This window comes from Vanellus vanellus (genome assembly GCF_965231255.1).
Source record: "Vanellus vanellus genome assembly, chromosome: Z".
Classification (NCBI taxonomy): Eukaryota; Metazoa; Chordata; class Aves; order Charadriiformes; family Charadriidae; genus Vanellus; species Vanellus vanellus.
The window spans coordinates 32,838,012-32,862,822 of NC_138908.1; the positions used below are offsets into that span (position 1 = coordinate 32,838,012).

At 40.8% G+C, this 24,811-nt stretch overlaps 1 protein-coding gene across 1 annotated transcript in view; it reads right to left on the reverse strand.

Moving 5' to 3' along the window:
- Positions 1–4,966: 4,966 nt before the first annotated feature.
- Positions 4,967–24,811, reverse strand: part of ZNF462 (zinc finger protein 462) — a gene marked incomplete at its 5' end in the record, with an annotated part of 49,440 nt that continues 29,595 nt past the window's right edge. The window contains 6 exons of the mRNA XM_082497575.1: positions 4,967–5,278; positions 6,471–6,585; positions 11,314–11,446; positions 13,896–14,119; positions 19,669–19,805; positions 22,002–22,266. Of these exons, the coding sequence (XP_082353701.1) occupies positions 5,008–5,278; positions 6,471–6,585; positions 11,314–11,446; positions 13,896–14,119; positions 19,669–19,805; positions 22,002–22,266 (1,145 nt within the window). The 3' untranslated portion in view covers positions 4,967–5,007. The remainder of the gene's footprint in view (positions 5,279–6,470; positions 6,586–11,313; positions 11,447–13,895; positions 14,120–19,668; positions 19,806–22,001; positions 22,267–24,811) is intronic.

Genomic DNA, 24,811 nt, shown 5'->3' on the forward strand with positions numbered 1-24,811 from the left:
GCAAACAAAGTAGGGTTTCTCCAATATCTTGAGCCTAGCTTGGACTAAAACATTCCCTTTTCCAAAACCTTCTTAATCAGAATCGTTTCCTATTCAGTAATATTGCTGTTTTGAAGCCAGAAAGCTGGCTTTCATGGTGGAAAAGTCCTGTGTTATCAGAAAAATATTGAAGAAAGACTTCAGGGTTAGGAAGACTGGAGAATCTTGGGGAAGTTTTCCTTGCAATGTACTGAAAATCTGTAATTGTATTTAGATATTTTCTTGAATCCAGGAGACTGACTTTTGCTGTTTAAGTCCACATGAAGTCTTCCATGTGGCACCAGTTTCCAAGATAACAGGGCCACAAGTATCAATGTTATGAATAGTCCCTATCACTTTGCAAAGAGCAGACTTTCCACTGGAAACCCTACAATTCTGGACCTATAATCCATACTTGCCGTGACCCTGCCAATCCTGAGTTGGTCCCTGAGTCACAGGGTAACCTCAACTGCTCAACCCTTCTGCAGGGAGGTTGTGTGTTTGCAAGGGAAGGAGATAGCGGTCTCCCTTTCCATAGCAACTCCTGCAAAGCCTTTGCACTGGTGTGAATACGAAGGCAAGATCTTTGCATGGAGAGCATTCAGCCACTGTACCTCTAGATCAAAAGAAAATGCCAGCAGTCAGCTAGCAATAATGCGGCAAACATTTACCCAGACTTCTTAAGAAAAGGAAGGACAATGAGTCTGGGAATACAGTGTGTGCAGAACACCGGTTGTCCCACGGTACAAATGTTCCCTGTGAACCCCAGGGCTCCCTCTTATGAGAAAGGGAATTGTCTGGCAAGGCAGAGAAGTAATGTCAGTAAAGGATCGTAGTAACCATTCCCTTTGCCTCTTCCCTCCCACCCCCTTGTATTTCAATTCAGCACAGGAATCTCAAGGCAGGTGATTCAGTCATGTTCAGCCAGAAACCTAAAACTGGGAAGATCGAGTGCTTTGTTTCAGATTCTCACAATCCTGCCACTGACGTGACTGGGATAATGCAACTATAATACTCTAGAAATCATCCCAAGGTCTTTCTTTATATCAGTGATCATTCTTGTTAGTGACATACCATTGAGCAATGCTTTCTCTTTCTGAATTGGTGGAAGTGTAGGTTAGGTCTGGTCTAGAACATACAATGTGCAAATTTATTTGAATGTCTCCCTCGTGGGGACAAACTTTTTAGCAGGGCCTGTTGCAATAGGACTAGGGGTAATGGTTTTAAACTAAAAGAGGGAAGACAGGCTAGATATAAGGAAGAACTTTGTTACACTGAGGGTGGTGAAACACTGGAACAGGATTCCTAGAGAGGTGGTAGCTGCCCCATCCCTGGAAACATTCAAGGTCAGGTTGGACGGGGCTCCGAGCAACCTGATCTAGTTGAAGATGTCCCTGCTCATTGCAGGGGGGTTGGACTAGATGACCTTTAAAGGTCTCTCCCAGCTCAAACTATTCTCTGATTCTACAAACAGATGTTTCCAGACACCACTGAAAAAAGGCAATGTCTCACAGCCTAAACTGCATCCTTGTCTTTTTCTTTTTTTTTTTTTTTTTCCAATCTGTGAACATAGGATAAGGAAATAAGTATTTTAAGAGAGAAATATTTTGACTCCTAGGGAGAAAGGTGGAAGCATGTAAAACTATCAGGTGATCAAAGCTTTCATATTATTTAACAGAGGTGGTGCTTAGGGACACGGTTTAGTGGTGGCCTTCGAAGTGTTAGGTTAATGGTTTGACTTGATGATCTTAAAGGTCTTTTCCAACCTAAATGATTCTATGATTCTATCATATACATCCAGTTCCAGTACAATCAAAAAGCTACTTAAACTGGAAGCAGGACCTGATTAAAACATAGCCAGAAAAAAGCCTCTGACATCTTCTGAATGTGCATGTAAAAATCTGTATTTAGACAAGAAAGATTCCAAGATAACACCACAACCAATACTTTAAGTTTTCAGTGTAGAAAGAGGAAAAAATAATGCCTAGGTGCATATTTGACTCCAATTAAGTGCAGCCTGGATCTACTGGATCCAGTAGGTCATCAGATACTGGAGCATACAGTATCCCAACTCATAGAGACTGAGTTGATAATCCAATACCAGCCTGTCTCCACCTATTTTGATCTTTCACAGCAGCCTGCAAATCCTTCATTTCTATGTTTGGGTTCAGGAGGAGTCAGCAGACCTTAGCAGGATGCCCTTGACCTCTAATGGATGTTGGGCTGCTGGATATTCAATGCATTCCTTGAGGATGTGGTAGACCCTAGACCTGTATGAGCTAGGGGAAGTTGCTCCCCCCCGCCTGTAAATCCGAAATTCCCAGTGAAAGGAGGAAAGGGTGCAGACAGGAAAAAGGGTGCTTTGCTCCCTCCCAGAGCCACCCATTGAAGAACCAGCCACTTGCACAGACCTACCATCAGAGTAGCCAATACAAAATTACACACACACAAGCAGAGACTCTTAAAAAGTTTTTATTAATTTCATTGTTTTTTTTTTTTAAAAAAAACAAACCCGTCAGTGCAACAGTTCAGTATCCCCTTCCTATCCCCCATCAGTAAGCAGTAATTTTAAAATCAGGAAATACCGAGTGCTGAAGCCAATGGGTTAGCATTTTGCTATTATTTCCTTCTGTCAAACTCTGAAAAAGTCCTCTGTATAAATTAAACAATGAAAAAAATGTTATTTTCAATTCTATGTCATTACAGTCAACAGAATCATAATAATGCATCTAAAATGTGTGTCCACAATATATCAGGTATACACTTCTGGGAAAAGACAAAAAGGAAAAAAAATATGACATTCTAGGCTTGTTAAAAGGATAATGGTCCCGTATTTTTTATTAACAGGTTAGCAAAACAAAATCCAATGGATTACAATATTTACATGTTATTTGAAAAATAAAGTAGTGATAAAAGCATGTCACAATCATTATTTCTTTTTTTTTTTTTTTTTGTTTTTCATTTTTGGTAACCATTACAAACACCCAATCCAGGTATGGAACTGTTTAAATACATTTGAAATGAGGCCAATTAAAAAACAAATACAGACACAAAATGTGTATTTATACTTGTCCCTCCAATGTGTTTTTCCATGACGTTCCCTCCCTACTTCAAAAAACAAAACAGAACAAAAAAACCCCAACAAAAAATTTTAAAGAATCCCCCTAACACACAACTGATGAATCCCCAAAAGCAAAACACCATGCTTCTCAAGTAGCACTTATTCCACAAATGCAACATTTTTGCCATCAATTTTATGTGAAGCTCTCTAGGACCCCATTTCGTCAGCAGCTTCCTATTTTCCCCCCTCCCCCTCCCACAGATCCCCCCCCAAAACAAAAAAAACAAACAAAGACACATGCATTTCTAAAACTAGGTTTCAGTCAAGTACTTTCTACTTTTTGGAAAGAAACTCTTTTTTTTTTTTTTTTGTTCACAATCAGAACATACCACGGGCACCAGATCCTGTATTCATTGCTCAAGCAAAATTCCTGATGAGTTTGGTAGGCTTTCCACCCAAGAAATAGTGCAGGATCAGCCACTTAGGTATGCAGGTTCCTATTCATTCTACACTGCCCTCCTCATGCTAACAGCTAAGGAGGAGGGGAAAAACTTAGCAACTCCATCTTGAATCGAGTAAAAGTAGTTCTCCAGGCTCAATGTCGTATGTAACTATTTCACCTCCGCTTGCAAAAAGATGTGTTAACAGACACCCCTCCCTCCCACCACACCAAAACAAAAATAAAACACACACACCGCAGACGGAAGAAAAAAAGGCAGCCAATCTTAATGAAAAGTTACTGGTGTGAGACTGATAGATGTTAATATGACAAGCAACAGAACGGTTATGAGGACCTATGTGTTTGGCCCGCGAGCTGCATAGCTGTGCCGTAAGTTTGGTTCTTTAGTTTTTTTTAAAAAAAAGTTAAAACTTCTTTGTTATTTCCATGTTTAAAATTAACAACAACAACAACAACAACAACAAAATGTTCTATTCACAAGATCTACTCTCCTTTCCCTGTCCCCCCCTCAAAAAGAAATACTCATTTTACATGAGAAACTTAATTGTGCTGTATTTGTAACACCTCAGGCTGATAGAAAATAAACATGTGGCAAACAAAACCGCACAATCAGTCACATGAAATCTATCAAATCCTAAAATTATAACTGAATACTAACAAACAGCTTACCTGGAATAAAGGATGACAATTCACAAACAGTTATCTAGGAATTAAAGTCTCTCTCTTTTTTTTTTGTTTTTTTTTTTACTAAAATAATTAAAAAAATCACAGTATTTTAAGAAATAAAACCCACACTGGGATTTTAAGCACAATTTGTTTTCCTTTCTTTAAAACTTTTTTTCTTCCTCCATTCACCACCTTGCCCAGCAGTCTCTCTACATTTAACCACAACGACAACAGGTAGTACTGACAAATGCAGAGATCTCCCTTGGTTAATTCTGAGGTACTAGGAAACAGGTGACTGTTTTAAGCGAAGCAGTTTCTGTTTTGTTTTTGTTTTCCTTTTTTTTTTTTTTTCTCTTTTTTTTTTTTCTTTTCTAAAGCAGTTGCATTCAGTCTGGAAAAGCGTTATGTATTAAAACTAGAAAAACGCACCCAAATTTGTGCGTTGAAAAGTTGTCCCCCCCACTTCTTCCATGCTCACGACGCTTCCATTCACAAACAATCCAAGTCTCCACTGCAAAGCACGATGTGTAATGTAGGAATACGGGGAGTTGCTTCATTAGTCCGAGATGAATGTAACTTCCCATTGTCAAGATCCAGAAGAAAAGATGCAGTGATGTAATGGAGCCACTTATTCCATCACTTAAATAACTTTAATATACACACACTCACACAGGTACCAGTGCTTTGAAAATAGATCATTCAGTCCTAAAAGCAGCTTTATTTCTTCCTTCTGCCCACCCCACCCCCCCACCCCACCCCGTTCATCACGTTCAAGTACGTTGATTAGAATCACACCAAATGCTTATTCATTTTTGGCCTCCGAGTTGTCTTGGAGAGGTTTGTCAGCAGCTACCATGCTGACTGATGTTTCACTGTTGTGGGAATAGTCCACCACCATTTTCTCAATGACTTCTTCTTCTTCCTCTTCTTCTTCCTCTTCTTCTTCCTCTTCTTCTTCCTCTTCTTCTTCCTCTTCTTCTTCCTCTTCTTCTGGCAGTGTGCTAACAGTTTCTTCTACATCCTCCTTTGGCTGGCTGTCCTCACTGGTCCTGTGCTTGCTTTCGTTCAGTGCCCTGGAAAGCCAAGCAGCAGAAAACAGAAACACTTACAGTTGATACAGAGAACAGCAAAGCCAATCTGTGCGTATCACATGAGGGAAAAAACCAGATGACTTTCTAAAAAGGCAAGCAGCCACACCATTTCCACCTCATGCCCAAGAGCAGAGGCATGGAATGAAGCTACCAGTGGAACCCATGACATTCTAGCTGAACTTTCTTTCCCCAGTCCCTTGTAAATAAGCTGAACTTTCTTTCCCCAGTCCCTTGTAAATAAGACTTACAAGGCACCAAACCAAAGGCACAGGAAAAGAGTACTTTTCCCAATGAGCCAATAAAACTTTTTATAGGTTGCATCGTTTCAAGTACTGATATTTAGGCAGATAAGACTAAGAGAAATAATATTTCTCATCGCCTCACAAATAACCTGCAATATTGTATTCAAATGTCTTCCACATGTCAGCAACCTTGAATGAAATCTACTCTTTGAAGAAACTCTGGTCAGCAAAGATACCTCTGCTACCAATCTGATCTTCATCAAAAGAAGGAAAATGATTGTTCCAGAGATGCCTATTTTTATCTGTGATGCGTACTGTCCCACAGTGTGCAAATTGCTATAGAAAGGCAAAGATTTTCACTATGAAGATGAACTAGTGAACTAGTGAAGATGAACTAGTGAACTTCACTACGCACATTTTAGCAAGAGTTTATTCAGATTGATTTTACTTCCCTTGAAAGTCTTGACATTTCTCTGCACATAATTCTCTGCACTGGTATGCAAGTTTAGCTGCAAGCATGCAAAAGAGGTATAACAATAAAAAAACATCTAGTTGCTTCCTAGAACATTCCGTATAATTTTCTGCCATTTTTATGCTGCGCTGCTGGCAGGCAAAACCAACAGTATACTCAGGTAAAGTTAATCCTGGGCCAAGTGTTATTCACCTTGGGACAATCTTAAGTTTCAGAATCACAGTTAAACCCTACAGTCTACAGCCACCTGGGCAGCAGAGTCAAAAAGGATGAACAGGAACTTCCCATGCAGGGACATCTGATGACTGCACCCACACTTGCGACACACAGAATTGTTTTTCATAGAACTGTGTTTGCCTTCATCACAGAGCTTTCTGGGAGGCAAGGAATGAGGTGGGGGAATGCACAGAGATCTGCTGTTGCCTTTAGCTGTTTGGCAAAGGAGTGTAAACCAACTTACATGCCGTGTCTCAGTACATGTCGCTCCCACTCAGAGCCTTCTGTGAATGATCGGCCACAGAACTCACATGGGAAGCGTTTCTCTGGAGCACCGCTGTCAGGAAACATCATGGGATCTGGAAAAAGACAGCATAGCCTGTGAATTCAGAAGTGCCAGGGCAAGAAGGGACCACTGTGATCCTATTCCGATCCCCTCTGCTGCACCTTCTCATCCTTCACAAGCAGAAGGATGTACCTATCACATAACTGTGTTTGAGAAAATGCTACTGCCCTAAAGCAAAGTGACACTGCATGTGACAAATCCCATCCTAAGTCTTAAAGCATCTCTGCAAATAAGGGTAATGAGTTACTACTCCCTATTCCTGTATTTCAACAAATGAAGAGACTGCAGAGTTTTAAATCAAAACCAAAACTGAGAAGTTTAGGACTGAAATGGCTTGAAAACAAAATCAAAAAAACCCACTAAAACCCATCTACAATTTTTGAATTGGTAGAACAAATTGGTATATTTAACAGGTGATCCTCATAATAAATAGACATCCCTTCCTCATGAAGTCTCACGAATTAAGAGCTGCATCTTAACTGCATAGATGTTTTATCCCATCCTAATCTTTTACACAAAGTGCTTGGGGCCTCATTTGCAGAAGTGTCAAGCACCTAGTAATACGAGTGAAGTCACTGGCAGCTCAGGGAGCGGTATTTCTGAAAATCAAGCTCCATGTGAACACGTCCAGCTTTAACAAAAGATGAAACATTTTCTCACAAATTAAGAAGATCACCACATAAGCCATTAAAAATAATTGCATGGACTATCTCACTTGATTCTTTTGCTGGAAATGAGACAGCACCATCTGCTCAGAGCATTAATTCCTTAGCAGGGATTATCTTAAGCAAGAAATCAACAGAATGTCTTTCTGACTCCTCCCAAACTACATAATAAAAGAAAAGGGATTTTGCTTCATTTTGGTTCTGATCTCTACTCACTTGATTTCTTCACTCTCAGATTTATTCTGTTCAAGATCAGCCCATGAACTTAAAATTGCCCACACATTCCCTATTATCTGTATTTAAGTCCTGTAAAGTATTTTTGTGACACATTTCTCACTAGTTAGCCTTTACTAAAGTTCTATATGGAATGGTTCTTAACATCATTTTTTGCTTCTCCCACCCAAAAGAAAAAACCTCACTTTGTATTTCTTACTGTCAGTGATTTATTCTGTGGTTAAATATCACAAAGCAAGGCACTGTGTCAAGAGGTAGACAAGAAAGTAAGTCAATGCTGTTAGTTCAGTTTACATCTGGATTTTAATACCTTATGTGTGGTACAAATTTATAAACACACTGCAACACACAGATGAGTCATGGTACAGGGACAAATATTTATGGAAGATAACAATTTTGGAGACTTTACCAGGGCCTGTAGTGACAAGACAAGGGGTAATGGTTTTACACCAAAAGGGTAGGCTTAGATTGGACGTAAGGGAGAAATTTTTTCAGATGAGGGTGGTAAGACACTGGAACAGGTTACCCAGAAAAGGTGTGGATGCCCCACCATTAGAAGTGTTCAAGGTCAGGTTGGGTGGTGCTTTAAGCAACTTAATCTTGTGAAAGATATCTCTGCCTACAGCAGGGAGGGTGGACTATATTATTTTTAAAGGTGCCTTCCGACCCAAACCAGCTTATGATTTATACTTGCAACTCCCATTAAGATTAGCAAGGGCTACTCTAGTAAATTCATCACCTCTTCAGAAAACATTATCTTGTTCACCCTACTTCCTGATCAGTTTTACTTCTAAGACTGTGAATTTGGACTGCTTCCCTGGAGGAGCATCAGAAGCTGCTCTTCTCTGCAACCTGTAGAAGAGAGGTAACAGACTGCACAGACACCTCTCTGTGGTCTTCCTGCATCACACATACAAACACTCATGGACGTTTATTTTTGTCTACTGTGGAAGAATACCCCTCAATTCCAGTTTCTGCTAAGACCAAGATATAAAGATTAGTAGAGGCAGACAGTCCCTCTGGGATGCAGGCCCTACCAGGGGCAGCTGTAATTTCCATGGTTTATGCCAGACACCCTCCCCTCCCCCCCAACACACACACTTTTTTCTCCCAGGTCAATATATTTTCTACTGTCCTTCACCAAGCACTCCCTTCCTTTCCAACCCCAGATATCAGTTCAGCTTTTTTTGTTCACATGGGCAATAACGTCCATTTGGAGAAGCAACACACTCTTCTTTGCACCTTCAGTACTGCCTGATGTCAAAGATGTGAATCTAGGCAGCTGTTTGACTCACGGGAAGAAATGCTGGTTCTGCCAAAGTTACAGGCTTCAGAGGGTTCAGGGAGCATTTGCTTCCAGATACTCAAAGCACATAGAGGCACTCTCAGCAAATCCACTTCCTGCTAACACCACAAAGGCTAGAATTGTCAGAAGCACCCGAGTGGCATACAGGATTACACAGGCTGATGTGGTTTGAAAGCTGTGATAGCATTAGCCACTGTGATAGGCTGGATTTAAAACCATAGGTCTGGTCCTCTGCTAACAGGGCAAACCATTTCTGTTTGAACTATTTTCTGAAAATCCATAGGTCGGCACGCAGCTCAGCATCCAACCACACCTTCAGTTCTTGCCTCACCAGGAGATTTTTCAAAAGTGTACCTTGCAGCTTGCACCTTAGAGTGGTAATCCACAACTTGTCTAGAAAAATATAGTCAGTATAACTGGATCTTTTCTAAATACCCTTGTTGTGGTAGGCATAAGTGTTTTCTGCATTTTCTATCTATTTTAATACAATATGTTAGAAATGGTAACATATCAAAAAGGAGAAAAAATAGCAATGGTGAAACATTGACCCTACAGGCCAGTCAAGACAGAATAGCTGCAAAACAAACTTGGGAATATGCACGATTTTTTCAGACTGGTCATCTGAACAACCATTCAGAAATCATTTTAGCCAGTCACAGGTAAAAAACCCACAGATATAGGTGAAAAAAGTACAAAATAAAAATTAGAATTACTGAGACACTATGCCTTGCTTAACTACTGATCACCTGAAACATCGGGATAACACTTATCTATTATCCCTCCAAATTTAAATCTCCAGCATAGAAGGTGATGTTTTGACATTTTCATAGTGTAACCTAAAGCCAATTTAAACAATGAACTTCACCTTGGGCTGTTCACCTCCTCGTGCTGCATTTACAGGGATTTGTAAGGCTTGGCAGATAGCACCTTCTTCTCCTGAGTCTAGATACCGTGGCTTCCAAGGTCACTTCAGCACCTGTGCTTGTATGTAATGCTAAGGTAATCCTCACAAGGACAGCATGACTCTTCCTCCCCTGCTAGCTGCAGGTCTATGCAAAACATTAATCAGCCTGATACATCTGCAACTAAGGTGAGCTGGTCCTTTAGTCAAATCATTACACAAATCATTGTTCCAGCCATGAAGCTCTGAGGGTCAAAGCTGTCCTCAAACAGACACCCAAGCACGTTTCCACATGAGTTACTAATGTTGAGCTTTGAAATGCATATGGAACAAACATCGCTTTAGGTCCTCTTCTGATTTTCCCACTGGTCTACCTAAGATCTTGTGAAAGATATTTTTCATTAGAACATAAATGGTTTTCTACCCAACTCGCTTTCTTTCCCATTTAAATAAAAGCTATCGCTAACCACACTTGAAATGACTGCTTGTGATAAGAGCAGACCAGATTTACGCTGCATGGACACGAAACAAAAGCCAAGATGCTGGGGTCTTGCTATTAAAAGGTAAAATCTGAGCCCGTCATGTTTTGTAAACAACCCGTGAATCCAGAAATTGCAATTTTTCAAGGTCTGAAAAGACGTAGGCAGACACATTTTCTTTTGTGAGCAACTCCCGAGTATGAAAGCTGAAAATCCGGGAGCAAAAAGGTAAACATGGTGGCATACCTTTAGTTAAAGTACATAGAACTTTGCTAACTGCAGCCGTCGGAATCAGGAGAGTGGGTGACCCCAGGAACCTGACATTCGGACATCACAGGGCTAAGTATGTTAAAGACTTGCAAACATCCTGCATTTGACTGATGAACTGTGCAACAGAGCAGACTAGACAACAAATAGTTTACACCAGATTCTGCAATAACCTGGTTTTCATGGGGGAAGGTTGTTGGAAGGGAAGGACAAGAAACGCTCAGGTCAATTTACAGAGAACTTACTTTTTCCTGTGCTGATCTAACTTCAACCAAACCAAAAGCATTAGTAAGCACATGGCCTGGCCCTGGATGAAGTCTGTGGGATTAAGTCTTAGACAGGAACTCAGGCACATATTTAAATACACAATGGTACAGGTGGGGCATGGACCTACCGTGGCTCCAGAGCTGCCAACTGCAGCAACTGCAGCAGGACTGACTCCTTCTGACAAGGAATTCTGGCCACAGAGTTAATAACAGCCCACAAAAAAAGTTTGGCGATGAACTCTTCCCTTGCTTGAACAATGCCAAGTGAAAAGCTGAAAACTGGTTACCAAAACAGAAAATCTGACAGACCACAAAAATACTTGCATAGTTTTCCAAGCACTTATAGATGTTATCTGTATGGGCAGATAAGTCACGGATGCTAACTGTGTTTTCTCATAGTATGTATTTTAACAGACAGAAGACTTGTAATAAGGATTAGAAACATGAGATTCCCCCAGGAGCAGTGTCTTCACAAAAGCCCCATTCTGCTCCTGCTGGCATGTCTGCATGGCTCTACAGGAATGTGCTGTAAAGTCAACAGCTGACCTTGCTTGGTGGGACCAGTAGGGCATGTTGCAGCGCCAAAAAAAAAAAAAAAAAAAAAAAGGAAAAGCTGCACTGACCTCTCTCTTCAGTCTTGGGACTTAACTCTTCTTCTTTCTCTTCTTCATCACTGCTGGAGGTCTCTGTTTTCCCCTTCATTTGTTCCAACTGATCCAAGTTAACTCGTCCAACCAGCTCAAAATTACGACTCACCTTTGAAAGAAACACTTTTGTCAGCAATCGGCACAATCATCAGCTAATCACAAAAATCACCACATATGCAAAACAAAATTGACTACACCCCAAAACCTACTCAGCTTTAGGTGACATGCAGTCACCTAATCAAATTAACTCTAATTTCTTTTCAATGATAGTGAGTCTTCTTTTGCTGTTTATTCTGCATTTCTCATTTTTGGTTTTCAAAAATTAATGACATTCAGTTACCCGCCCTTCATTTCTCACTAGTTTTGATGTATTAAAACAAACAAACAAAAAATCCCAGAAATGCAAACCCCTCTAATTTGTATCCTCTTTTTATAGGACCGTTCAACTGCTGTGACCAAACGCTGCTATTGCACATCCACGCTGAAGGAAAATTCTTTGTGACTGGTTCATTCAGCTTCATGCATGAAAGGATGGGTTCTTTACTAAGCACATGGCTGCTGTGTGCCACATACACTTTCACTCATTAATAACAGATTAATTTTCATTATGAAAGGCTGCAAAGTGCTTTGCAAACTGATATACAGACTATAATGGGAACACTTCACCCAGCAGTCAAATTCAGCTAACCCTAGGGTGAAATGCACCAGCTACTTAACAGCTCACAGCAGCAGTATGAAAGGAGCAGCTTAGGGCACAGATGTCAGGAACTCCACCACATCCAACAGAAACCGCAGAGGAGTAGTCCAGATTTACAGTAGAGGCGGAGAGCGTGGAGCATGACCAGGACACTAGGGCTAATATTTGTTGGATGACAAGCGCCCTCTGAGCTCATTGATCACTGCTGGGAAGGACTTTGGATTCATCTTTCATACAAAGAGATGGCCCTCCAGCAGCACAGGCACTGAGCCACAGAAGCAGAGAGGATGGAGACGGAGGAATGAGAGCAGTACAACACCTCCTGCAAGATGCTGAATGAAATATCAACACCCACTGACTGTTTTTTATCCCTCTGCGGGAAAGGGAATGTGAATGAATGTAAGGAGCATATGAATTAGACTGTAGTATATCTTGAAATAGCAAACTATCCTAAATGCAGTGGTGTGCAGATTCCTAGCACTACTCCATACAGACAGCTGTGATGAGGTTCTCTGACTTAACATGTCACCCACTGAGATATAAACAAACAAGACTACACGCAAGGCACTTAATTCAACTCAGCTCATGCACAGGAACTCTTCAAGGTGCTATATATCACTTGGGTATTAAAGCCCAGAACTTTGACACAAATTAACGAGATATAAATTACCAAAGAGAAATGGGGAAAAGATCCCCTAAACTACTGACATCGTCACTGCAGGTCTGGATTGGAAGGAACAGCTAAGTAAGGGAATAATCTTCCCAGCCTGAAGCACTGTGTCAAAAGAACGAGGAGTAGTGCCTCCTGGATATGCCAGGCGCCTTGCTGTGGTGACTAGGAGGTGTTGAGCATCTCACATACTGTGTGAATTGCAGAAGACTCTCCAGAAGTAATAAAGAAGAGGTCAGATAAGCATAGCAGGCCAACATAAGTTTACAGAGTTTGTTTTTATAAGACAGACAAGTACTGTTTAAGCATGAAAAGTTTTGCTGGGACTTCTGCTGCTAATACTGTCAATATAAATGTATTTGGCTGTAAGAAAAGTGTCACTCAGTCAATGAAGTAGGAGTGAGTTTTTAGTGAAGACCTGGGCAGCTCAGCTCCAACAGGTGGAGGTATATACCTGCCTCCCCTGGAAACATGATTAGGAAGCACTCTAACAAATACTCCAAAACACATCTTAGTTCTAGAATTTAAGTGTCTTTCAGCTACACAGTTCACAGTTACAGAAATTCAAAGCTAACAGCCTGTGGAAAGCCTCTAATGACTTCTCAAAGACTGGATCAGGTCTGCACTCAGGCACTCCAGAAACTGCAAAGCAGTTTTAACTTAGGGCCTGGTTATACTTGCTGTTTATCTTTCCCTTGTTAAATGTAAACAGAGATGTATTGCTCTCATTGTTATTAAAATATGCACGGCATGCCAGGCTGCTGAAGCTGCCAGAGCAATCTTATGTTTGGAATCTCCTGCCTTTTAGAGAGGCTGAATGACACAGCCTTAATATTGTTTCACAACCCCTCCCTCCCCCCTCTCCCCCCTCCCCGCCCTTTAAATTAACTTAGCATACACAAGTGCCTTTTCCAGATAACCATACTTCGCATACAACAGTCTGCCAATTCTGGTCAATCTGAACAGCTTTAGAAACACTCAATTTTGAGTTTCTGAAGAAAAAAAAGAAATAATAGAAAACAGAGGAAGTGAAGCCCAACGTGGGAGAGATTAGTTTCCATATTTGGGGATGGAGAGAAAAAAAAAACAAACACCAATGGCAAGTTGGCTACTCAGAGTTGACATGCAAGTAAACTAATACAGCATTTGCAAAGAGTAGATTGATACAAATTAAAACTATTTGGATGTTACCTTGTGCTCATCTCGAAGGTGAGTGTCCAGCTCCTCTGTGTGTTTGGTCTCATAGTAGCAGAGTTGGCATTTGTAAGGTTTCAGTTCATTGTGCTTCTCTATGTGCTGCTGCAAGCTCTCATCACTGGAGCAGGTAAAGGTACACTTATCACAGCGGAAAACAACTCCCTGCAAGTACTTCGACAGTTTGGAACGGCAGACTTCAATGGGAACGACTCGCTCTTCTGTAAGGACAGGGCAACATTCACTTAACAAATTTAATGAAATGCCAGGCCCACATGCTAGGACACTACCACCCACCCACAGAATAGGCTGTGCCATACGGGCCGGCAGTCCATCTATAAAGGAATGGGAGCTAAGCTGGACTGACACACAAAACACAAGACAAAAATTCCCTGCAATGACAGGTTTAATCCTCCAAGGCTACAAATGCAGGTGTCCTCATAAATGCGACTGCTTATTGGGTGAAAAGGATGGGAATGGAGGTTTTGGGACAAATGAGACTCCACCTGTGAGTCAGAGTAGGAGAGCCTGCGAATACAAAACCAGCCATAAATCAGCCAAACCGAAAGTCCATTTTTGTTCAGTACTTGACAGCAGCCAGGAATGGCTGCTGGAAATGTAATAAACGGAAGCTGCGGGGTGTTTCCCAATGCATCACCCTGCTGGGTCTATAAAAATAGGAGCTGGTATCCTCACCATCACATCTAAAGCTACTCTCTGGGATCTCTCAGATCTCTCAGGGTAAGCAAGGCAGGACTTACTGCTGTAAAAGCCTGTGCAGTTCAGCCAGGGGCAGAAACTTCCCAACACGCTCACAGCTTTCAGAAAGCTCAGATTCAAAATCTGCATGCATGTTCATGACACACTTCCCACAGTTCAGATCACGGATAGAAGTATGTACTGAAATGCTCTTCCTGAGTTTTTAAACTCCCTCCTTCTCAAAGAAAGCACTGATGTTTAACGGAGCAGCAATTAATTTCAGTCATTTAACAAAGCTAGAATCCAATGCACGTAATGCTCATCTGCTGTGGTTCCCTGAGCTGTGTGCGCAAGGGAAACCCCAAATTTCACCCTTCAGTTGAGGGTCACCGTTAGTGATGGTCATTATGGGCTTTTGTTACTCAACTGGCCTTTTGAACGAGAACACTGAAATTTAGAATTGTTACTCCTTGTGGAGTGCAAATTAAAGGCAGAGTTTGATCCTCCTCATGCAGGTTCATCCCTAATGACAGATTAAAACAAACGAAAACCCCAGTCCTGAATCTCAGATGGTAGAAATGAAGGCTAGGGGAATGTCAGACGTGGCAATCCACATATGGACCTAAGCCAATGGCCCCTTTTCTTTAGTGAGGAGGAGAATATCACATCCAAAACCAACTACGGAAACACAAACTCCCTTAGGGTTTCTGGAAGGTGGCAAAAGCTCTATTGTTCATTCGCTTTTGGCCAATCGACACGCCACTGCTGCTCACAAGACTTTTTCCACAGCTCAACAAAATATTCCATCCTGCTCAGCTTCTCCCTGAACACAAAAGTTATCCTATCTCATAACTTACTCTTTGGCCACTTCAAAAAGTGGAAGTTTACCCCAAAGCTATGCCTTAAAAAAAAACCCTGTGGACTTGAATTCTTTTCTACACCAACAACAGCTTCTCTAGCTATAAAGACAAGAGTTGTGGCCATTCAGAGTGGGGAAATGGGAGGGGAGAAAAGGGTCTAAGAGACAACAGAATTTAAAGCTGTGATTCTGGGGTCATAAGAAGACTTTTTACCAGGTCATTGCAGCTGTGTGCTTTTGAACTCACTGAAATAAGTGTCGCAGTGCCACAGCTGGTTTCAAAAGTGAAAAAGTCAAGTGAAGTTTTCAAAGAGAAATACTAATTAAAATATTTGAAAATTCACTTTTTCTCTAGCACTTGGCACAGATTAAAAAAGCAAAAACACGGGATGGTATAAAACTTTTTGTCTACCAGCCTAGGGTAATGCAGCATTCCCTAATTCATATTAGCAAAACCTATTATCTCACAATCACACACACACTCTCCAAATCAAAGGCAGCACAATAACATGAGAAAAGCAAAATAAACATAAACATAAATTCTAGCCTGAAGGATTTCATTTTCAGGGGAAGATATAAAAATTTTACATGATGTATTCATGTCAGTGAACTTCCTCCAAGCAATGATTTTGGAACTTGCAGGTTATTTGGATCCAGAACCTCACATTTCATAAGGTCATGCTCTCATTTCCAGCCTGTCCCCACAAAGCCCTGTTTATTTAATTATTCATTTAGAAGGCACTTATCATATCTGGGCAACTCACAAAATTACAGCAAACCATAAAGCTCCATACATAAATTGAAAGAGGTAGCTTCTTTATCCATGTGTAGACTTCTTCAAAGTTCAGCAGCCTCTAAACAAAGACAACTCTATATGCCTCACAAAACGATGCCCTGAATTATGGAACAATTTAGCAAGATGTGTAATTAAAGAACAACAACAAAATAAACACCTAAAAAGCATCATCTTGGTTTAAGAAATCCAGTCCTTCCATTAGACCGAATTATTTAGTCTAATTGTAATGCAGATCAGAGATTAAATTGAAAGGCCATTAATGCACTAAGTATTTGCAGTACAGTAACTCAAAGCAGACATACATTTTTTTGTTTGTAAGAAAAATTTTTACTCAGCAACACACCACAGCATATACAAGTTATTTCCTTCCCTTGAAGGTAAACCAAGTACAAACAAAACAGTCCTACTATCTACACACAGACCAATTATTTGGTCATGTTGGGTGTTTGAAAATATGTGGTTTTGCCTACAAATCCAAGCTACAGTCACATAACACATTGCATTTGCATTCCACTAGCGAAAAGCAAGCACAGCACAAGGGTTCTGCATGTATCAATGAAGCTGTGTCTACAATAATGCCAGAAACAACAACGTGCAAGGAACCAAGACATGTAGCAATGAAGCCTTTGGGGAGGTAGATGAATTTGAAAATTTGACTTTTTTATGTTAAAGTTACTATTGAAGAGAAATGGGTGTGATTTCTATTAAATAGAAGAACAAAATCACTATTTTGTTCTCACTACCAGAAAGAGAATAAAATGATTGCTAAAAGAAGAAAAAATAATGCTCCAAGGATTTTCAAGTAGACCCAATGTGATCTTTGTAAGTTGCATTAAGCCCTGGAAAAATACCAACGTGTTTCAAAATGTGTGATGGGAATGCTACTGGAAGGGATAATGAAAACTAATTGCATTGTCCAGACTAAATTAAAGGCCAACACCTCAGCTGGCCACAAAGCAAGAGTTCACTGTCTCCTCTGTGTCTCCCCAGGCTTGCCTGTCACAAAGGTCAGGAAGAACTCGAGAGCCAAGCTTCTTCTCTTCACCTACCTGCATAGCAGACTCTAGCTGTGTCAGTCCCCTGGTACTGGCCACCTGTAATGAGTCTGTGCTCCATCTGGGCCCACAGAAGGCATGGTGAATCGCTTGTACACTGATGTGGGGAACAGTTCATACATGGAAGAAAGCTCTTGGAGGCTTCCTGTTTGCCCTCATAGTTAATGGCAAGCAAATTCCTCACCTAATTTTTTCTCATTAGGCATTCAGCCTTCTATCTGATAATGCTTTAGCCCTGTACAACTCAGCTTCTGTAGCCACTCATTAAGAGGCAAATATACTCTCCATTTCAAGCACATGCTGTTACACCAAGGATTAGAGGTGCAGCAACTTGGAAGTAATGCAAAAGTCACACATCTGTAAACATGTCTTTTTACACAGGAGGAACATTAACTGTGAAATGGATCAAATCCTTCACTCTTGATTTTACACACTGCACCACTCCATCTACTTCAAAACTAATTTTCTTAGGCCACAGCTCAGGGCTATACCCTGTTTTACCACTAAAATGGCTATAAAAAGGGAAGGCGCTCTCAGACTACATTCACCATTGCTCAGCCTCTCTTTCAGTGCATGTTAAATCTTGTCAAAATTGTCTGCTTCAGCTGCCAGACAATTTTTTAGCTGGATATATGCACCAGAAAGAACTTTAAAGAAGGACCCTACTTCCTTTATTACCTGGATGCTTGATGCCACAGAAAACCCTTGTCCTTCCCTCAGTGGCCTCTGAAATTTTTTATCAGCTAATATCCCACTTGCATTAAAAATTCTCTTACTCTTTTACCTCTCCCAATGCTCTAGTGGGTGCATCATGATGTCCTTTGTTATCATCAGCTTTGTTTCAGCAGCACAAAGGCTCGTGTTTGGTTTGTGCAACTGAAGCAACAGCTCTACAAAAGAAGAGATCCACAGCGTCACTTACCCAGGAGGTAATCACCTCCTTGCAACTGGTCAGAAACAGCTCTGTACATGCAGTATAACTGCTTGAACTCACAAAGTTCTCTTCCACTTCCGCAACTGGACATTCCCAGTGTCAAGTCTATGCATGACAGAAAATACCCTAACTAAGCCCACCAAATTCTCCCTCAGCTTGTCTATCTGTATTTTAAAGGTCTGGCAGTGTCCACTGGAGCCCTGGCACAGCCACAAACCAAAGAACACCTCAGCAGCACTTGGAACCGCACAGTCCCCTGCACAGGGTTTAACTAAACCCTTCACTCCTCTGAAGTGAGCTAATTCTGGAGCATGCCCTGAAGCTGAGCAAAATCCTGACACAGCAACACCTTCAAAGACAGTAAGTAAAAGCTAAAGCACCTGCCAAATTCTTATAACCAAATAAGGCAGCTTTGTAACGTGTTGTCTGAATCACTGACAGGTCATTTTTTGCAGATGTTCCCTCAGAATAGCCCTGCTAGCAGATAGAAATTTGTATAAACTCTGCCAGCCTCACTGCTTTGGTACAAAAAGGACTTTAAGCTACCAACACTGAAAACTGGTATGTTACAAGGAATTATGATAGTGCTTGTCACACCAGGATCTCCTCCAGGAAAAAGATGGCATGCAAAACTTGTGTTTGCTCACCACCAATACCCTACTGTGAAACTCTGCCCAACCTGCAAGCAGGCAGAGTGCCATCCCAACACATGGGTTTGGATTTCGGCAGCCAACAGACCATCTACAAGCATCAAGTGTGATAGCTATGGGCAGGAATCCCAGCCCAGAGAGCCCAAACAGCTGTCTCTTCTGAGCAGGCAAGCCCGCAGTTAATAGAACATAGAAATCCCTAATCCCACTTTTAGCTGGCTTAAAAAATGAAGGGAGAGGTGGAGACAGAAAAGGAGTCTTAAAGAAAAACAAAAATATTATAATTCTTGTTTTGATTCTAAGAACACCGAACAGAAAAAAAAAATCAAGCAAGTAATCAAAGGCTATTTTGGGGCCTCTATGGTTAGTTGATCCACCCTGTCATGCAGTTTATGATAGCAAGGACTTTATGATAACAAGGACATAAGCAGGAAACAACTCTGGCCTAGATCAGAGCTGTAAATTAGGGCAACTCTTGCTGAACAGGTGTTTGATGACTGTTAAACTCTCTAGAGGAAAAGCTTAAAAACAATTTTAAATCTGCCCTCTTTCAGCACTGGTTAACTTTGATTTTTACAGGAAATAAGATGCATCGTTTAGAAATGAAACAAAAGATACTCAAGGGCTGATGACTTACTCAACATATCCTCATGTACAGAGATGGGAAAATTTAATGATGTACAGAGATGGAAAAATTTAATGAAACCAGTCTGAAAGACAAGGGCATTGTTCAGCATTCCCCTGATCAAACACAGACACATACAGGGATATTGTTACCTCTGTGCAGAACTATATGGTCAATCATGTTGCGTTTATATTTGGTGTGATATAGGCAAAGAGGACAGCGAAGGTCTTTGGGTCCTTCCTCAGGAACTGCTGAATGCCCAGCTTCCACGTGCATAGTAAAAGCAGATCTGTGAAACAGGAGGGAGAGATGGAAGCAGTCAGAAGAGGTGTGCAGGGAACGATGAAGTGTCACAGCTCTATAAGGGATGTGTCATGTAAAATGGTACAGATACCACTCAGCCTTGTCTTCACAGTGCCAAATGGTATTTCAGCAGGGCTACTCACATGAGTAACACATGAGCAGAGTTATTTGCAGGCTTGTACCCTCAAGTAACAAACACTCATTCTGACAAGACATTCTTTTGCATGGGTTGCTCTATAGGCATACTGCTATAGTTAAGATAGCAAAAGAATTCCCATCTTTCATGCTTATTATCTGCCTTCAGGCTGAAATACTCAGTGCAATTTCTCTGGCAAAGATTAAATGTTTAGCAAGTTGAACAGAATCTACCAACTGTTCTAGACTTGCAGAGGTGAGGACAGACATACTTCTGGTGGCACATAACACCCTTAACCACCTCAGTCTTTCTAGGACAAGTCCAAAAACAGCTAAAATGTTTAGATTCAGGATTCCAAACAGACTTGTGTTCAGTGGCTTTGACTGAGTAGATAAGTTTTAAACATCAGCTATAAGGATCTGAACACCCAAGACTAGGAATACTTTACTTAATAATGTGGAGGAATGAATGAATACTCCAAAGTACTTTTGAACAAAAAATTTCATGCTGGCATTACAGTGGGTGCATACTTAAAAGTTGCAAGAGACATGCATACAGAGGAAATTAACTGTACATCTATCTAACCACAAGCTCAACTACTGAAATGAGAGGTGTCTGTAAACTTGGGGCACTTGGTCATTTTTTCCTAAAGCAGTGGTAAAGCTTGCAAAAGCTAAGGAGCTTGCCACATTGAACTAGAGTTTGAAGTCTCTTTGGAGTGCTTCAAGACTGTTAGCTTGAACACAAAGCAACTTACTAACACAACTGCCTTGGGCCTGAATCTGGTGATCACCAAATTCTACAGGTATATTTCTATCAACTTCAGTGAGTGCTTTTGTGCATTTCAGTTTCTATGATGAGTTGAAGAGGAGATTTGTATGAGGGCTTTTTGCCCCCCTCCCCTTTTTTTTAAGACAGAAAACACACTGTGCTTCTTAAAGAAGCAAGACTTAATCCCTAAATGTTTGAGACACCACATGAAAGAACACTACTCCCTTATGCAACTATGAATGTGTTTAAATGCTGCTCGATTTAAGATGATTTCATTTCATCCAGGTAGAAGAAAATGGCATTCACAAGATACGAACAGATTGAATGAACCTGGCAATTGCTGGTAATCTTTAAGACAGATAGCAATCAGGATATAAAGCACAAGCAGCAAATTATACCATAGAGCCAGCAAGGGGCTGAAGCAACAGAAGCTAGAGACATGTAACTAGAGGTTGCTCGTGTGGATTCTCTCAGATTTGTGCTTAATATTTTCTTTGGCATAATTCCTCCCCTTTATCCAGTCATACTGCTTACTGTCACCAGTCTCCTAAGAACTTAACAAGTTTGAGACCTCAAATGTCAGCTGAGGGTGTTATGCTCAAGGGTCCAACATATAAGGAGGAAACGATGAACAGCACAGGTGCACAGGCCTTTTTTTTTCCTTACGGAACAGCAGCTAAAAACACACACACACAGAAACACACACAGAACCAATTTTTTTTGAATTTTGCACATCTAATTGGATTTTCTGAAACATCCTTTTATGCTATCACATATGCTAGAGAATGCTTTGCATTTCAGCTAGATAGACAGTGGGAGAAATAAAATTATGTGAGAGAGGTTTCTTCAGAATAGTGATATAAATTCTCCTGTCTCCCTAGGACACTTGATTGTCCCATGCTCATGCTGGTTACACCATGAAATTACCTTATTTTGGTAGAGAAAATTTTCACACTTGAGGATAAGGATAGCCCTCTAATTGCCTAGGCTGAGGAAAAAGTACTACCTGTACCATTTCCTCCAGCAAGTAAACCTACTGCAAGGACTTATTGTGCTTTCGTCTGCAGCAGATGGTACCGGCTGTTGTAGGAGAGAGGAAAATGGATTACATGGATGCTGCTGTGATCTGGCATGACATTTCTTATGTTCCTCTCCCTGGTCAGCAGTGGCCATGTTTCTGTTAGCTACAGCCAGTTCTCAAAGACCTCAGAAAGTCTTTTCAAGTGCTAAAAAACCCCTTATGACTTCAGTTTATCTGTTTTGCACAGTACTTACTTAAAGCCTGTATAAAAGGAACAATCTTTGCACTTGAAGAGTTTTTTCCCTCCGTGCTTGTCACGATAATGACGACGAATGCTCTGTATGTAACCCGAGGAGAATTCACAAAATTCACAGTTAAGGATGGCTTCCGTTTTTTCCACTCCTGCAGCACTCCCGGAAAGTGGTATTGGGCTGATGTTGTTGTTGTTCCTGGCCAAAGCTGCAGACTGGTAGTGGTTCAACTGCTGCTGAACATCAGGAGGCTCAGAGTATGAAGAGTCTGTACAGAAACAGAGGGAAGTTGTTATTCCAGGTGGATCAACAAATCTAAAAGGGTTTGAGGCCTGCTCCAGCACCTATTGGCTTTTAGAGGGGCTTGATCAAGATGTTGGTTATGAAATCTGCTGACAGCTTTCTGAAGGGATTAAGAAAAAGAGGTGAAGCACTTCTTAACCTAATCTAACTTGTATACTACAATTTAAAAGGTGATCAGTATAAATTATGCTTTTTAGATCTGATTTGGGGAGAGAAGAACTGACAGATTTAAATTAAAAGTAGTCTGAAAAGAAGTCTGATTTTAATTTGTGAAGGTAAAGGACATTAATCACACTGCCAAGCGTTTATGTGTTTGGTGCATACATCAGACCAGATCCTCTCAATTGTCTTAAGTCAGTTTACACCCGATGAAGATCTGGCACAAGATACATGTAAATAGCCTATCTAAAAGGAAAAATAAAAAATAAATGAAAAATAAATGGATACTCTTCCCTACACATTTATGGAATTATTTAAGAAACCTACATCAAAAGTTAACTTCAGCAAAATGATACAATTTTGTCACATTTCAAGCAGTCTTCACAACAGGTAAATTCATGTTCTTGTAGCTGATGATGTTTGAAATGAAGTCATCATTGGAAGAAAAGATATTTAATCATAAATTCCAGTAAAGCAAACTTCTAAATCACATTTTATTAGAAGCTGCTAAGTTTTGCTACACTGAGAGAGAGATCTCTTCATATAGATATATCTGCATAGATGCATCCCTTCTACAACCCAGCGGAACTCTGTCACACCATTTTAATCGTACGTGGAGAAACACAGTCCAGAGGTGTCTCAGTAATGAAACAGAATGCTACAATACTTTAGTTGGACCCAAAAAAAAGGAAGGGGGAGGGTGGTGTTGAACCTTTCCCAACACACTGCTTGAATGTGGAGGTTAGGAATCCATCTGCTTTGTCCTATGTAGCCCACAGCTGCCCATGAATGGCACAAATGAAAGCAGATGAATAAAGCACAGATTAATTTCAGTGTAACTTTTCAGGAAAGAAGACAAAAGGCTCTTTTCTTAAGCTTTCTGGAAGAAAAGGGGGGGGGGGGGAGGGAGGGGCTGGGGGAGTGGGAGTTGGGATACAAACTGTACCAGCCACTTCTTTGGTGGGTACTTCATTTTCCAAAGCTTAATTCCCCAAGGCTGGGTATGTAGGAATTCTCTAGCAGACATACTTGTGGGAACTTAACACCATCCATTCTAACCAATTAGTATGGAGAAACAAAAGGCATACGGGCCTATACAGCACTCAGTGTGGAGACTTCTCCACCTGTCTTCAAAAGAGTAAAATGCTTGCTTTCTTTTCTTACTACCACAGAAAGGGGTTATACATGCTCCAGAAATGAAAAACAAACCAACAACAACCAAAAAAACCAACCAGACAAACAAAACACAAGCACAAATATCTCTGGGCTCCCCTGGCTTCATCACCAGGTGTACAGCAAAGACAAAGGCAGAGACATGAAAGATGCTGGTAAAATGAATGAAAGAAATCCTTTATGTTTTTCCTATCCAAGCCTCATGAACTGAAGCAGGATCACAGTGCAGCATATTCACGTCCTGTTTCCACCACTTCTACAGCAGGTTTGCTCGCCATGAGGGCTCACAGTGAGCTCCACCCATTCAAACGTCAAGGACTTCTTTTCTTTGCATTTGAAAAAGGCTCCACATTTCCTTTACTTTGGCATAGGAGAGGCCTGAGGAGCTGCAAACCTCTGCAGAATTCTCTTCTCCCTCAAAGGCAGCAACCGTGCACTTGCCCTCTTTTGGAACAGGACCTTGCGATCCAAAGGACGCATGGTTCAGAGCAAATTTGCTGACTTGTGTATCTGCAGCCTGGTGTCTGGGCTACTGGGTTCAATGCTTCTAAAAGCTCAAAACGCAGGCAGATTACCTGACAAGGATATGACAGCCTAAAAAAAAGTTCATAGCACTGGAAACAGATCTTTTTGTATGTGTACCAGTCAAATTACTTGTAGAGTACTGATTAAAGTCTAGTTTGTAGCTTATTGTTCCCTTCCTTAGGAAGAAGGGATGAAAAATTTCCGTCATATCATCCAGGTTCCTAGCCAAAGCCTCAGTGATATGCACTGCTTAGAAAGGTACAGGTTTAAAAAAGATTATTTTCATAACAAGGAAGTTTTGCTGTTGTTTGGAAGATCTACTATACTTCAGAAATTTTTACTTGTCCTACCATCTGGTGTCTATTATTCCAGCTTTAGAACTTTCAATCGGATACTGGAATCCAGTACGGAAAACTAGAATCTGGCATGTGAAAACTCCAAAAGTAGATAGCTAGATGTCTATTACCACAGAAAAAGAAGTACACAAAGTAGCTTTGCTTGTCATCAGCAACAGCCAAAAGCAAATTCTATATTTAACGTTTGAATTCTTACTTTCTTTTGACCAGGATTCAGGCTGGCTACCTTATAATTTTTAGTATATTGCTCTGTTACAATTAAGATAGCTATGATATTTACAGAAAAAAAAAAAAAAA